This window comes from Enhydra lutris, unplaced genomic scaffold (assembly GCF_002288905.1).
Source record: "Enhydra lutris kenyoni isolate GAN:26980312 unplaced genomic scaffold, ASM228890v2 scaffoldscaffold19, whole genome shotgun sequence".
Lineage (NCBI taxonomy): Eukaryota > Metazoa > Chordata > Mammalia > Carnivora > Mustelidae > Enhydra > Enhydra lutris.
The window spans coordinates 6,718,782-6,735,146 of NW_019154103.1; the positions used below are offsets into that span (position 1 = coordinate 6,718,782).

Here is a 16,365-nt window from a genome sequence, read left to right on the forward strand (position 1 = left end):
TAGAGCAAACTTTTCAGTGAGAAGTCAGAACAAACACAACAAAACACCACCTCCCCTCAGTAGTTTGTATTTTATCGGCTCCTGCCCCCTGCCCCACCAGGTAACCTTATGTTAGGATTGTAGAGGCATCTCCACAAATAGCACCCATGAAGTTCAGACTTCATCACATGTCCTTACAATGCAACAGCTGTAGATTACGTACTGTGTTCCTGAGTGACAGCCACACACAACAGATACTGGCGTCATCACCCAATTCTTCAAATGTGAAGGACTCCAATGACACCCACTTTTAGTCCTTGAGTCTTTGGTGGTAAAGAAGAATCTTTGTCATCAAAGGACCTCAAGTCCATTGTTTTTTGTCATATAGAATGAAATGACTCAAGTATCTTGCTTTCATTTGTTTGGAATGTGTCATGCTATAAAATCAACTATAGAATACTATAGGGCATCTTGACACAAATTCTTTTATCATCATCTAGTTGACAGTGCTGCTTTTTTGTTTTTGGACAGTGCTACTCTTGTTTTGTTTACTGTCATGATCACTGAATCTCTCATTGATTGCACCAAAACATTTTTTCTCTATTTTGGTAATCTGACATACTGTTTTATTAGAGTTATTTGGCAAGTCTTGTTACTCCTGCCAAGTATAAGAACAGTTCCAAGATATGCAAACTTAAAAAAAAAAACTTGATTAGAAGTCATTTTAGTAATTTGCATTCTGATCTGCAGATAGGAGATAAAAGTAGAACTGTAGCTCCCCCAGTGGTGAGAAATTTGTAGTAATCAGTGCTGCACACCCTTTCAATCTCTTCCTGCCTGTTTTAAACACTAGTAATGCGTTCTGTCATTCTCAGTGCAGCCTTCTAATCCATCTCCTGCTGTTCTTTGTGGTATCTACCAAACAAATTGTATAAGCAAATAAAGATCACTGTTAACAGCTAATCTGGACTAAGTAGTTACTGTGTACCAGGTACTGTACTGTTTACCATGCATTATTTCATTGCATTCGTGTACAGCTCTGAGTTAGAGACCATTATTATTATTCCCATTTTATAGATGGAGAAACTAGGGCAAGACTAAATAACTGGTAAATGGTAGAGGCTGGATTTGAACTGAGGTCAGCTGCCCAGATTTTTAACTTCTGAGCGATTACCTCCCTAACCAGTGAAGGCCGGGTTAAAACCAAAATGATTCATAGTAAATATGCTTTTGCCTGTGCTGTCATTAGGCTAAAATAAAAAGCCAGTACCTTTGTACTTTTCCAGATTGCAGACCAACTTAGCACAACCTTTTTCATCTCTTTCTAAGAAATTTATAGTTTTATGTCTATTTTTAAAAAAATCTTCTGGAAGATTTCATAAATATGACTTGGGCTTTTATTAACCTCTTTTGCTTTTATCTTTCCGTATCTCCAACAACCTTTATAATTTTTGAGAGAGCAGCTATCTTTGTAGGCTGTCTTATACGTTCACAGATGGTATTATTTTATCTGTCCTCATACCATCTGTAGCATCAACCTAGTCTGTTCCAATTGGTGTTATCTTTCATTTATGCAGGAGTGAGTTATTAAAATAAAACTTTATATTTGTATAGCATTTTGGGTAAACGTTAGGGTAAAACATTGATTTATTTTATCACAACAATCCTATGCGAAGAAAATTTAATTTTTTATTTTTTTCACCTCATCTTGATTTACTTTATATGTAGTCTTTGGAATTGAGCTGAATTGAATTCAAGAACTACTTATTGAACACATATTGTCATCCCAGAACTGTGGGAATAAAGAAATGATCCCTGTTCTCATTGAGCTTACAGTCCAGCAGAAAAGATAGAGAAGTAAATATAATTACGATTTCCACTATGGAAAGACAGTAGAGGGTTGTGTGGAAAAGGATGATCGAGGATTAAATCTGGTCTGGTGAGTCCAAAAAGCCCTTCCAGAAGAAGAGTAGGTAGGAGTTTGCCAAACAAAGTGGAGCTGGTAGGTAGTAGAAAAGAGGACGAGAGTCTTCAAGGCAGAGTAAGCAGCAAATGAGGAGGCTCTGATGTCAGAGAACTTGGAGTGACCAAAACATGCAACAGGTTCAGTTTAACTGAAAGTTACAGTGAGAGGAAGAGAGTGGCAGCATTGAGACTTGAGAGGTAAGCAGGGACAACTCCCTTCTGGGTTAATGAAGGAATCTGGATTTGCATCTAAGATTATTGGCAAGTCATTGAAGAGGTGAAAGCAGAGGTATGGTTGGAAAACCACTCAGGCTACTGTGTGGAGACTGGATTGGAAACATGAACAGAAGTGGATGGAGGAAAACTTGGGAAGCTCTCTTTGTAGTCTGTGTGAGAAACAATTTTTACTTAAACTAGTGTAACAATAGTAGAGATGGAAAGAAATGGATTGATTTAAGAGGCCACCCCACTGAGAATGGAGGAACCAGTGTGTCTGTCTACAGAGCTCGGATGTGTTCTACTGTGTCATGCTGAACCAGATACCTGTTCTACATAGTAGAGTATGAGCCAGAGAAAAATGGGTTAGAAATGAAACCAAGTTAGTATGCATGTTGTAAACAGGCATAACCTCACAGAGTAGTTGGAAGGATAATAAAGAGAAAAGCACTCAATTAATTGGGAAGTTCTCAATTTAACAGTCATCTAGGCAGGATTCTGAGGCTTGCCCTTCACATCAGTGGTATGGTACCAACAGAACTTAGTTAGACAAACGTGTATTCAGAAGGTCATGTTTCCCTTTGGCCCGAAGTGTCAGTTCATTCTTTGATTTTTTGCTTGCTTGCTCATTCGTTCATTTAAAAAAATTTTTACTGAGTGCTCATTATCTACTAGGTATGTTTACTTAACTCAGTCTTTAATACATTATGGCTATCATACTTACCTTTGGCATTTATAGGTGCTAGATGGGCCACATCCCATTTAGGGCACATTTAGCCAATCAGGTTTCCATTTTAAGTTGACAGCCTCACCATTTTCTCCCAGGTGGTCCACGCTGCAACTCTGGTCTGCCCTTGTCTCCTGATGTCTTATCTTCTGTACTCTCTGTTACTGCTCCCAGTCTTAGCTCAGGCTCGGTATGCCTCATCCCACTTCAGTCAAACAGGTGATCAGTTCAGCCACCACCACCAAATCTTCTATCAAAGTGGTTGGCTGACTGAATGAATTGGTTTTTGACTGATATGATTAGTCATTTCAGTCAGACTAGAAAACTCAGTTGCCCATTGTGGACCTATTCTATTAGCCAAGGTCAAACAAGCAGTTGTAGCAAATAAATCCTCAGTCTCAGTGATTTAAGTACAACAAAAGTTTATTTCTTGCTAATATAAAGTCCAGCTGGTAGCAAATATGGGAGTAATGGGTTTTCTGCTCCACTAACAGATCCAGGCTAAGACAGGCTTCCATGTGGCTTCCAAGATTGTTCTGGGCCCAACATTCAGTGAGGAAAGAGCAATGTGAAAGATCACACAGGATGATTTTATGGGCCCGAGCCAGAAGTGGCTTAATTGTTCCTGCTTACATTTTATTGTCTACAACTTGGGTACAGGGCCTTGCCTAATTGCAGAGGGAAACTGGGAAATGTTGTCTGTGTGTTTGCCCAGGGGGAACGGAAAAGCTAATGAGGCAGTTTCTGCTGCACCTAGCTAATGACTTCCCTTGTATGGTACCTGCTCTTTGATTCAAATGATAGGGATTGGGAAGGGCCAGAGGCATGGAGGAGGAGTCCCTTAATGTTTTTCTAAGTAGCTATTGTCACGGTGCTGGGCATAAAAGTGGAAAATATCTATGTTCCGAGTTACTAACATATCTTATAATTGTTACTACTCTGTTCTCACAGGGAGATAAATGCTCGACTAGATGCTGTATCTGAAGTGCTCCATTCAGAATCCAGTGCGTTTGGTCAGATAGAAAATCATCTGCGTAAACTGCCTGATATAGAGAGAGGACTCTGTAGCATTTATCACAAAAAAGTAAGTGTGATAGAAATCAGATATAGTAAAACTGATAATGTTCTTCAACATGAGGACACCAGATGGTAAAGGAAAACATCTCAGAGATTTATCTTGTTATTATTTTGTGAAATCTGAAATCTTGTGAATAACCTGAGAGAATTCTTAGAACATTTAATGGCACAAATTAAAGTTATTTCAATTTTTGCATCGTAAAAAGTATAATTTGCGCATTTCTGTTAACTACAGCAACACATAGAGGTCCTTCTATTATAATGCAGGATATTCTCATATTTCATCCTCAAAATGTGGACCATCATCAAAATAGGAAATTTCTTAGACTGGCCATTTTTTAAAGAAAGATTAATTATTTGAGAGAGAGAGAGTGTGTGGGCCTGCACATGCGCCCCCCCCCCCGGGGGTGTGGGGGGAGAGGGGAGGGGAGAGAGAATCCAAAGCAGACTCTGTGCTAAACACAGAGCCGGAAGTGGGACTTGATCCCATGATCCTAAGGTCACAACCTGAGCTGAAACCAAGAATCCATCACTTAATCAACTGTGCCACTGAGGCACCCCTAAACTAGCCATTTTTAAAAAGAGATGCCTTCTTTCTTTTGACCCCAAGACAACTTCTTATTTGAGTTATCTAAAGGAAATATCTGCTTATATATCTGTGGTGGTTATCAATATGCAAATGAGTTTGGGTATGGAAGCTAAGTAAAAAGCATTATTTTGATTTTTATCTCTTAAGCTTTGCAGTTTGTCATAATAATAACAAGAGAGGATTTTCCCATGAGGCTAGCAGGAGATTTTTTTCTGCAAGGATCTTTCAAATCAGAAAGGAGTGGCACAATATACTCAAAGTGCATAATGGGAAAAATCCTCAGCCAAGAATACTTTGTCCAGCAAGGCTATCATTCAGAATAGGAGAGATAGTTTCCCAGATGAACAAAAAGTAAAAGGAGTTCATGGCCACTAACCCAGCATTGTAAGAAATATTAAAGGGAAAGTTGAGTGTAAAGAAGAGACCGAAGATGAAGTATAAAGGTAGGAAATCCAAAAGCAGTAAAAATGAATATTTCTGTAAAAAATCAGTCAAGGAACTCACACAAAAAGGATATAAATTATAATAACACATACCTAAAACATGGGGAGAAAAGGAGAAAAGAATGGGTTCAAACTTAAACAACCATCAACTTAATAGAGACTGCTACGTGCAGAAGAGGTTATATACAAACCCAATGGTAACTATATATCAAAAATCACTGGTAGACTTGTAAAGAATAAAGACAAAGAAATCTAAATGTATCACCAAAGAAAATCAATAGAACATGAAAGAGAGAAAGAGAAGAAAGGATCAGAGAAAGTCTTCAGAAACAACCACAAAACAAGTAATAAAATGGCAATAAATACATATCTGTCAGTAATTATTTCGAATATAAATGGACTAAATAATCAAAAGACATCGGGTGACAGAATGAATAAAAAAAAAACAAGACCCATCTATACGCTCCCTGCAAGAGACTCATTTTATACCTCAGGACACCAGCAGATTAAAAATGAGGGGATAGAGAAACATCTACCATGTAAATGGATGTCCGAAGAAAGCCAAGGTAGCAGTACTTATATTGGACAAACTGGACTTTAAAACAAACACTGTAGCAAGAGACAAAGAAGGGCACTAAATAATAATAAAGGGGACAATCCCACAAGAAGATGTGACAATTGTAAATATGTATGTACCCAACATAGTGCCCAAATACATAAACAGTTAATAACCAATATAGAAGAACTAATTGATAATACAACAATAGATCAATGCACAGATCATCTAAACAGAAAATCAAGGAAACAGTGGTTTTGAATGGCACATTGCACCAGATGTACTTAACAGATAAATTCAGAACATTTCATTCTTAACCAACAGAATACACATTCTTTTCAAGTGCACACAGAACATTCTCCAGAGTAGATCACGTATTAGCCCACAAAACAAACCTCAGCAAATTTGAGAAGATCGAAGTCATACCAGGCATCTTTTCTGACCACAATGCTATGAAACTGGGAGTCAACCACAAGAAAAAATCTGTAAAGACCCCAAATACATGCAGGTTAAACAACATGGTACTAAATGAGGAATGGTGGTTCAACCAGGAAATCAAAGGAGAAAGACAAAACTACATGGAAACAAATACAAATGAAAACCTGATGGTCCAGGGCTGCTTGGGTGGCTCAGTCAGTTAAACATCTGCCTTCAGCTCAGGTCATGACCCCAGGGGCCTGGGATCGAACCCCGCATCAGGCTCCTTGCTCAGCAGAAAGCCTGCTTCTTCCTCTCCGACTCCCTCTGCTTGTGTTTCCTCTCTTGCTGTGTCTCTCTCTGTCAAATAAATAAATAAAATCTCTAAAAAAAACAACAAAAAAAAAACCCACACAAAACATGATGGTCCAAAACTTTTGGGACACATCAAAGGCAGTCATAAGAGGGAAGTTTATAGCAGTACAGGCGCCTACCTCAAGAAGCAAGACAAATCTCAAATAAACAAACTAACCTTATACCTAAAGGTTCTAGAAAAAGAACAGCAAACAGCAAATCAGGAGAAGGAAGGAAATAATAAAGATCAGAGCAATAAGTGATATGGAAACAAAAACCAGTAGAATAGATAAATGAAAACAGAAGCTGGTTCTTTGAAAATAAATAATAAGATAGATAAACCCGTAGCCAGACTTAACAAGAAAAAAAGAAAGTACTCAAATAAAATCACAAATGAGAGGAGAAATAACCAAAACCACAGAAATACCAACAATCAGAATGTTAGAAACTATATGTCAACAAATTGGACAACCTGGAAGAAATGGATAAATTCCTAGAAACATATAAACTACCAAATGGATAAATTCCTAGAAACATACAAACATATAAACTACCAAAACAAGAAGAAATAGAAAACTTGAACAGACCAATAACCAGCAAAGAAATTGATTTGGTAATCAAAAATCTAACTAACAAAAGCCCTGGACCAGATGGCTTCACAGATGAATTCTACTAAACATTTAAAGAACAGTTTATACCTAATATTCTCAAACTATTCCAAAAAAATAGAAGAGTAAGGAAAACCTTCGAATTTTGTTGTGTGAGGCCAGCATTATCCTCATACCAAAACAGGATGGATAAAGACACTGCTGAAAAGAGATCTATAGGCCAATATTCCTGATGAACATAGATACAAAAAATCCCAACAAAATACTAGCAAACTAAATTCAACCCTACATTAAAAAAAAAAAAATCATCACGATCAAGTGGGATTTATTTCTGGGCTGCAAGAGCGGTTCAGTATTCCTAAATCAATATGATACATCATTATCAATAAGAGAAAGGATAAGAATTGTGATCATTTCAGTAGGTGCAGAAAAGGCGTTTGACAAAGTGCGACATCCTTTCATGATAAAAACCTTCAACAAAGTAGGTTTAGCGGGAACATACCTCAACATAATAAAGGGCATATATGAAAAACTTGCAGCTAATATCATCCTTAATGGAGAAAAACTAAGAATAAGATAAGGAATAAGACAAGGATGTCCACTCTCACCGCATTTATTCACCATAGTACTGGACATCCTAGCGACAACAGTCAGACAAGGGAAAGAAATAAAATGCATCCAAAATGGTAAGGAAGAAGTAAAACTTCAACTATTTGCAGATGACATGATACTCCATAGGGAAAACCCAAAAGACTCTACCAAAAAACTTCTAGAACTGATAAATTGAGTCAAGTCCCATGATGGAAAATCAATGTATAGAAATCTGTTGCATTTGTGTATACCAATAATGAGGCAGCAGAAAGAGAAATTAAGAAAACAATCCCATTTACAATTGCACCAAAAATAAATAATATGATACCAAGAAATAAACCTAACCAAAGACGTGAAACACCTATACTCTGAAAACTGTGAAACACTGAAGAAATGTCCATCGACTGATGAATTGGTAAAGAAAATGTGATATATACATAAACACACACACACACACACACACACACAATGGAGGGGTGTGTGTGTGTGTGTGTGTGTGACAATGGAATATTAGTCGGCCATAAAAAAGAACAAAATCTTGTCATTTGTTATGTTGATGGTGCCTTAGAGAATATTATGCTAAATGAGTAAAGTCAGAAAAGACAAATACCAGATGATTTCACTCGTGTAGAATTTAAGAAGCAAAACAAATGAGCATAGGGGAAAACAAAAGAGTGAGCAAACCATGAAAGACTTTTTTTTTTTTTAAAGATTTTATTTATTTATATGACAGACAGAGATCACAAGTAGGCAGAGAGGCAGGCAGAGAGAGAGGAGGAAGCAGGCTCCCTGCCGAGCAGAGAGCCCGAGGCGGGGCTTGATCCCAGGACTCTGGGATCATGACCTGAGCCGAAGGCAGAGGCGTTAACCCACTGAGCCACCCAGGCACCCCAAAAGACTTTTTTTTTTTTTTTAAATATATTTATTTATTTGAGAGAGAGCGAGCACAAGTGATTTGCAGGGGCAAAGGGAGAGGGGAGAGGCAGACTCTCCACTGAGCACAGAGCTTGATGTGGGACTTGATCCCAGAACCTGAGTTCATGAGCTGGGTTGAAGGCAGACACTCAAGTGAATGAGCCATGCAGGTGCACCAGGGAGACTCTTAATTATAGAGAGCAAACTGTTGTTTATGAAAGAGGAGGTGGGTGGGGGGATTGGGTGAAATAGATGATGGAGATGAAGGAGTACACTTGTGATGAGTACTGGGTATTGTGTATAGGTATTGAGTCACTGAATTGTATACCCAAAGCTGGTAGTACATTGTATGTTTACAAGCTGGGGTTTAAATGAAAGCTTAAAAAAAAAAAAAATGAGAGATATATTGGAATATTACAAAATGGAGTATTACTGAGCCATGAAAAGAAAGAGATCTTGACATTTTTGACAACATGAATAGACCTAGAAGGTATAATGCTCGGGGGAATAAATCAGAGAAAGACAGATACCATATGGTTCCACTTAGACATGAAATACAAAAAGCAAATATGAGCAAATTAATAAGGAAAGTGTGGTGTAGATATACAGTATTATTCAGCTATAAAAATAAAAAAGTATGAGATCTTGTCATTTGCAAGACATCAGTGGACCCAAAGTGTATTATGCAATTGCAGGGTCATAGGGTAGTGCACTACTGGGTATTTACCCCAAAGATACAGGTGTAGTGAAAAGAAGGTCCATCTGTATGCCAATGTTCATAGCAGCAGTGGTCACAGTCACCAAACTGTGGAAAGAGCCAAGATGCCCTTCAACAGACAAATGGATAAAGAAGATATGGTCCATATATACAATGGAATATTATGCCTCCATCAGAAAGGATGAATACCCAACTTTTTTATCAACAGGAATGGGACTGGAGGAGATTATGTTGAGTGAAATAAGTCAAGCAGAGAGAGTCAATTATCATATGATTTCACTTACTTGTGGAGCATAAGGAGTAACATGGAGGACATTAGGAGAAGGAAAGGAAAAGCGAATTGGGGGAAATTGGAGGGGGAGACGAACCATGAGAGATAGTACACCCTGAGAAACAAACTGAGGGTTTTGAGGGAGAGTGGGGTGGGGGGTATTAAGGAGGGCACATATTGCATGGAGCACTGGGTGTGGTGCATAAACAATGAATCTTGGAACACTGAAAAAATAAAATAAAAAAACATTTTAAAAAGTGTATTATACTATGTGAAATAAGTTAGACTGAGAAAAGTAAAGCAAATGAACAAACAAAAAAGCAGAATCAGACATGTGAATAGAGAACAAACTTATGGTTGCCAGAAGGAAGAAGGTGGGGGGATGGACAAAATGGATAAAAGGGAGTGGGAGGTGCATGCTTCCTGTTATGGAATGTATAAGTCATGGGAATAAAATGTACTGCATAGGGAATACAGTAACTAATATTGTAATGATATCGTGACAGATGGTTGCTTCCCTTATGGTGAGTGAGCATGATGTAGAGAGTTGTCAAATTGCTATGTTATACACCTGAAACTAATGTAACAATGTGTGTCAACTCAAATAAAAACTAAAATTAAAAAATAAAACTTCCAACAACAACAACAAAAACACAGATGACAGTAACTGAAGACAACACCAAGAAATGGAAAGAGTATGCTTCAGTATTTGGAAGAACAAATATTGTTCAAATGTCTTTACTACCCTGAGAAATCTACAAATTTAATGGAATCCCATCAAAGTACCAACACCTTTTTATTCACAGAACTAGAACAAATAACCCTAAAATCTGTGTGGAACCTCAGAAAACCTGAAGTAGCTAAAGCAATCTTAAAAAAAAAGAAAAGAAAAGCTGGAGGCATCATAATTCTGAATTTTAAGTTTTATTACAAAGCTGTAGAATCAAAATAGTATGGTACTGGCATAAAAATAGATGCATAGATCAATGGAACAGAAGAGAAAATACCAAAACAAACCCACAGTTAAATGGTCACTGAACCTTCAACAAACCAGGAAAGAATATCCAATGGGAAAAAGACAATCTTGGAGTGCCTGGGTGGCACAGTTGGATAAGTGTCCAAGTCTTGGTTTCGCCTCAGGTCATGAACTCATAGGTCCTGAGATCAAGCCACGGTTGTCAGGCTCTTCACTCAGTGGGGAGTCTGCTTAAGATTCTGTCCTTCTCCCTCTGCCCCTCCCCCCACTTGCACTCACTCTTAGAAATAAATACAAAAATCTTAAAAAAAAAAAGAAAGAAAGAAATTGGACCACTTTCTTACAGCATACACAGAAATAAGTTCAAAATGGATTAAAGACCTAAATATGAGACCTGAAGCCATAAAAATCCTAGAAGAGTACACGGGCAATAACTTTTTTGACATCAGCTGTAGCAACGTCTTTCTAGATAATGTTTCCTGAGGCAAGGGAAATAAAAGCAAAAATAAATGATTGGGACTACATCAAAGTAAAAAGCTTCTGCACAGTGAAGGAAACAGTCAACAAAACTAAAAGACAACCATTGGAATAGAAGATAAACGACATATCCGATAAAAGGTTAGTATTGAAAATATGTAAAGAATTATATAGCTCAACACCTAAAACCCAAATAATGCAATTAAAAAGTGGGCAGAAGACATCAACAGACATTTCTCCAAAGAAGACATCCAGATGGCCAACAGACACATGAAAAGATGTTCATTATCACTTATCAGGGACATGCAAATCAAAACTACAGTAAATATTACCTCACACCTGTGAGAATGGGTAAAATCAATAATATGAGAAACAATAGGTGTCAGCAAGGATGTGGAGAAAAAGGAACCCTCTTGCACTTTTGAAGCAAATGCAAAGCAATACAACCATTGTGAAAAACAGTTTGGGGATCCCTCAGAAAGTTAAAACCACCCTATGATCCAGCAGTTGTACTACTGGGTATGTATCCAAAGAATACAAGAATGCTAATTCAAAGGGATACATAGACCATTTTGTCTGGTCTGTTACAGCATTATTTACAATAGCCAAATTATGGAAACAGCCCAGGTGTCCATCGATTGATGAATGGATAAGGAAAAGGTGGTGTATGTATATACATACATATGTACACACACACACAGTGGAATTCAGCCATAAAAAATAATGAAATCTTATCATTTGCTATGACATGGATGAAGCAAAAGATTATAATACTAAGCGAAATAAGTGAGGAAGACAAATACCATATGATTTCACTCATGTGGAATTTAAGAAACAAAACAAATAAGCAAAGGGAAAAAATAAGAGAGACACAGATCAAGAAACAGACTCCTAACTATACAGAACAAACTGATGGTTACCAGAGGGGAAGGGGGTAGGGGGAAGGGTGAAATAGGTGCTTGGGATTCAGGAGTGTATTTGTCGTGATGAGCACTGGGTGATATATGGAATTGTTAAACCTCAATATTGTACACCTGAAACTAATGTAACACTTTCTGTTAAGTATATTGGCATTAAAATAAAAACTTAATTAAAAGTAAATAAGTTAGTGCCAATTAAATGAAAAAAATCCAAGAGATTTTTTCACACTTACAGAAATAATTTATCTTCAAAATATGCTTAGAATTAACCATAATCAATTAAGTATATTTATATTGTTGATAAACTTTCTATAGTGTTTTACCTGTTGTGGGACTCATTCACATACGTTAGACACTTTGTCCCTTGTAAAAAAACTTTATGAAATTGAGGAGATACTGTGTTTCTCACCTTCTTCTAAAGGAAGGCTGTATCTCTCTATATAATGCTACCACAGCTTGCATTACTGTGGATAAAATGATGATGCTGAGAAGAGAGTTAGTACCTTGTTAGTCAGGGACAGAATTGGTATTTATACCAGGGTCCTTGACTGGATTTTTAGTGGGTACACTTTGGACATGACCATTTTTGATGCAGTAGTTTTGACTACCATTGTATTTTTTTCCTGGTTATTCTGACATGAGCCATCTTTATTTTCTGCCCAAATGTAAATCCTTGCCAATGTCATAATTTTATTATAGAACAATTTTTATGTGCCCACATTTTAGTTGTGACCAATTTTTCATTAGTCTTTACCTTTTTTAGTCCTTTCCCCCACAAAGTTTTACTGGAACGATAAGTACTGCTTCTGAGAATACTTGCAGTGCCCATGAGGACTTATGTAACTGCTCCATATGCTTCAGCTAAATTTGAAAACAAAGAATAAGCCAGAACTGGGAAACACTAATCCCTCGGGAAGAATGCATGAGTTTGTTACGGGGTCAGTGGAGTCTTGCATACTGCAAGTTGGTGCCCCTGTGGTGTTGCTTTGCTGGCGGAAACAGAGCTTGTGCTGATACTGTACTGCCCCGTTACCTGCGGTCCCAGGTACCCGCCATCAGCAGCAATCTAGAAGCAGCTAGTTATCTTCTGATATACTGTCAGAAGGTCAGTAATAGCCTAACTCTCTGTCACAGTGCCAGCGACATTTGCCTCACTTCATCTCATCACTAGGCATTTCATCATCACACATCATCATATGAAGGGTGAGTACAGTATAATGTATTTTGACAGGGAGAAAGAGAGACTACATTCATATAACTTTTATTACAGTATATCATTATAATTGTTCTCCTTGATTATTAGTTATTGTGCACCTCTTACTGTGCCTAGTTTATCAGTTAAACTCTGTCATAGGTGTATGTGTATATGAAAACAGCACCTGTGGGGTTAGGTACTATCTGTGGTTTCAGATACCCATTAGGGGTCTTTGGACATATCCCCCATAGGTAAGGGGGGACTAATGTACTTGAAAGTTTTATGGTTGACACTTCTGAGGTTACAAAATGGACTTCAAACCATTCATTAAGGGGTATCATTGGTCCAGGGCCTTACAATCAGTGCTTATTACCCTTCATCAAGGAATAGGTCTCCAAGCCATCTTCACTGCTTGAAAGGTTTCACTGACAATTATTGAAGATTTTTGTTTTTCTCAAGAAAAAAATAGGGACAAAGCTGAGAAAATTATTAATTGCTAAAAGAGCTGAGTCAAAGTACTCGTGGCATCGACAGAAGCATCTTTCCATGGCACTATGACTTCTATCGGGCTTCGCTTCCTTTCTTTAAAATTTGCTTTGATGTTTTCAATCCATAGGGTTGTGTATTTACAAAAGTTTAAAAACTGGTAAAAGTCAGAATCTAATTATTTTTTTAAATTGAGATATAATTCACACAGAGCATTGTATGTACGTATGTCTCTATTGTGATATACCACATAGTCAATGGTTTGATATATGTATATACTGAGAAATAATCCCAGTAGGTCTAATTAACATTCATCACTACATGTAGTTATAAAGCCTTCCTTTTCTTATGATGAGAACTTTTAAGATCTCCTCTGTTAGCAGTATCCAGACAATGGTGCAGTTTTATTAACTGTAGTTACCATGCTATACATTAAATCTCCGGGACTTATTTATTTTGTAATTGGAAGTTTGTACCTGTTGATCATCTTCAACTGTTTCATCCACTTGCCCTCCTTGGCCCATCTCTGGCAACCACACATCTATTCTCTGCATCTATGGGTTTGTCTTTTTTTTTTTTTTTTTTTACTTTTTTTCGATTTTACATACAATTAAAATTATATGGTATAGAATCGAATTCATTTTTAAAAGTAACTAAGAAAGCCTTTTGTTTTAGAGTTTCAAATTGTACTTTAGTGAAGGAACTTATGACTCACTCAGAAGTTTTTCCTTATTGCTGCTTTAATGTTTATACAAGTGTGCCTGAAGATTGATTTGAAAAGTGAGGATTAGAAATGACTTGGTAACAGACCAACTTGAGGAAGTCTAAATGCTTTCAACCAAATTTTTATAGATTAGTTAGTTGGCTCTTGGAACACACCATCAAACACATGTCTGTTCTTTATCATTAATTTACTCTAAATAAGCTTCTGCTGTATGCACCAAATGGTGAGTGATATCCTGGGTACGGACTGTGCCAATTATGTAAAATTCATAAAATGGTTAGGAACACTGTTTGGATGTTGTGGAAGTGGTAAGCCTAGGCCATATGGCTGTGTGGAAAGTGCCGCGGAATAGTCACAAATAGGTATTCTCGTGTCGATAATAATAGAAGATACCAAGAAGCCCAACCCTGAAACAAAACAAACATTTCTTTATTAGTAAAAGTATTTTAATAATATATGTGTATACATGGATACATACATACATATTTATATATATAAAATTAGTATCTTATAGTAAAACTTCAAATCCAAGTCTTAGAACAGTGTTAGTCTTAGAAACCCATATTAACTTTGCTCAAGAACTATTTTGTAAGAAAATGATACATAAGTGCTAAGATGGGTTGAGTACATTTAAAGGATTATAGCACTTAGTAAATGTTAGAGGAGACTGTTTCCAGAATTTTGTAGGCGAGAATAATTTCTTGGCCAGACTGGTATAAGCCTAGAGCCACCTTCTCAGTATGGAACCCAGGCTGGAGTTCTTCCAGTCCCATGATGACCCGTTTCCACATTTACGAATGTGTTCTACAGTTCTTCCACAGAGAAGCTTGCTGCTGGAAATGGGGTTGAACATGAGTGACTCCAGGAGCTACTACTTTATCTTTCTCTTTAGCTTTCTGGCAGTTCTACTCAGTTATTTTGTTTAAGAAACTAGAAAGCAACTTGCCTTGGGCACTTAAAACTTGATTACAAAGTACTTTGTTTTCATTTTGCTTCTGTTGCTGACTTAAGTTTTGTATCTGAGGGTGAAAAATCAAACCCTTTTTGGTTTCTTATTATAAGACATTATTATTCAAAAATTGTATTGAAATGTTTACTTTTCTTTCTTCACTTCTGTTAGAATGTGTATTTAATAATTAACTATTGACTGTTGGCCAGAAAATTTCTGGGCTCCACAATACAAAAATCCAGCTTCCTATATGTATCTTTCCCATCATACAGTGACCTTTCTGGGAAAGAGATACTTTATGATACACTTCAAATTCAACTTTTATTCAGTTGGACCTAACTTATTTTTTTGCATAATTTACTTCATTCTTTTTAGTTAATTCTTTCTAAATATATCCTTAGCATTAATTCATTTTATATATACTATTTATTTTTTATTTTATTTTTTCTTAAAGATTTTACTTATTTATTTGCAAGGGGGAGCCTGGAGGGAGAAGTAGACTACCCACTGAGCAGAGAGCCAGATGTGGGACTCGATCCCATGACCCTAAGATCATGATCTGAGGGGAGGCAGATGCTTAACTGACTGAGCCACCTAGGTATACTACTATACTACTTTACTACTATACCCCTTTGTATACTACTTATTTTTTTTTTAAGATTTTATTTATTTATTTGACAGAGATCACAAGTAGGCAGAGAAGCAGGCAGAGAGAGAGAGGGGGAAGCAGGCTCCCCGCCGAGCAGAGAGCCTGATATGGGGCCTGATCCCAGGACCCTGGGATCATGACCTGAGCCAAAGGCAGAGGCTTCAACTCACTAAGCCACCCAGGCACCCTTGTATACTACTTATTATGTGTACTTATCATTAACTCAAGATACTTATTTTCATCAGCTATTCTATTTCATTTTACCTGGTCGAACCTGGACTGATTGCCCTCTATACTAGTTGTATAGCTACTTTCTTTGATTTATTTCTCTTGAATTGAATCTTTGGTTCAATCTTTCTGAATTGTGTGTTTTCCTTTTGGTTTATTACTTCATTCTGATAGAGTGCATTTTCTAGAAGCATCCTGAGAAAGGGTATTGGAAGTACAGCTGTCCTCAACTCCCTTGAACGGTGCAGGAGTTAGGGGCATTGACCCTTGTACAGTAGAAAAGCTATGTATAACTTTGGACTCACCCAAAACTTAACTACTAATACCCTGCTGCT

At 37.2% G+C, this 16,365-nt stretch overlaps 1 protein-coding gene across 1 annotated transcript in view; it reads left to right on the forward strand.

Annotated features, from left to right (window-relative positions):
* LOC111148257 (mutS homolog 3) overlaps window positions 1-16,365 on the forward strand; it is a 181,346-nt gene that overhangs the window by 83,563 nt on the left and 81,418 nt on the right. The window contains 1 exon segment of the mRNA XM_022504714.1: window positions 3,839-3,971. Coding sequence (XP_022360422.1) covers window positions 3,839-3,971 — 133 coding nt within the window.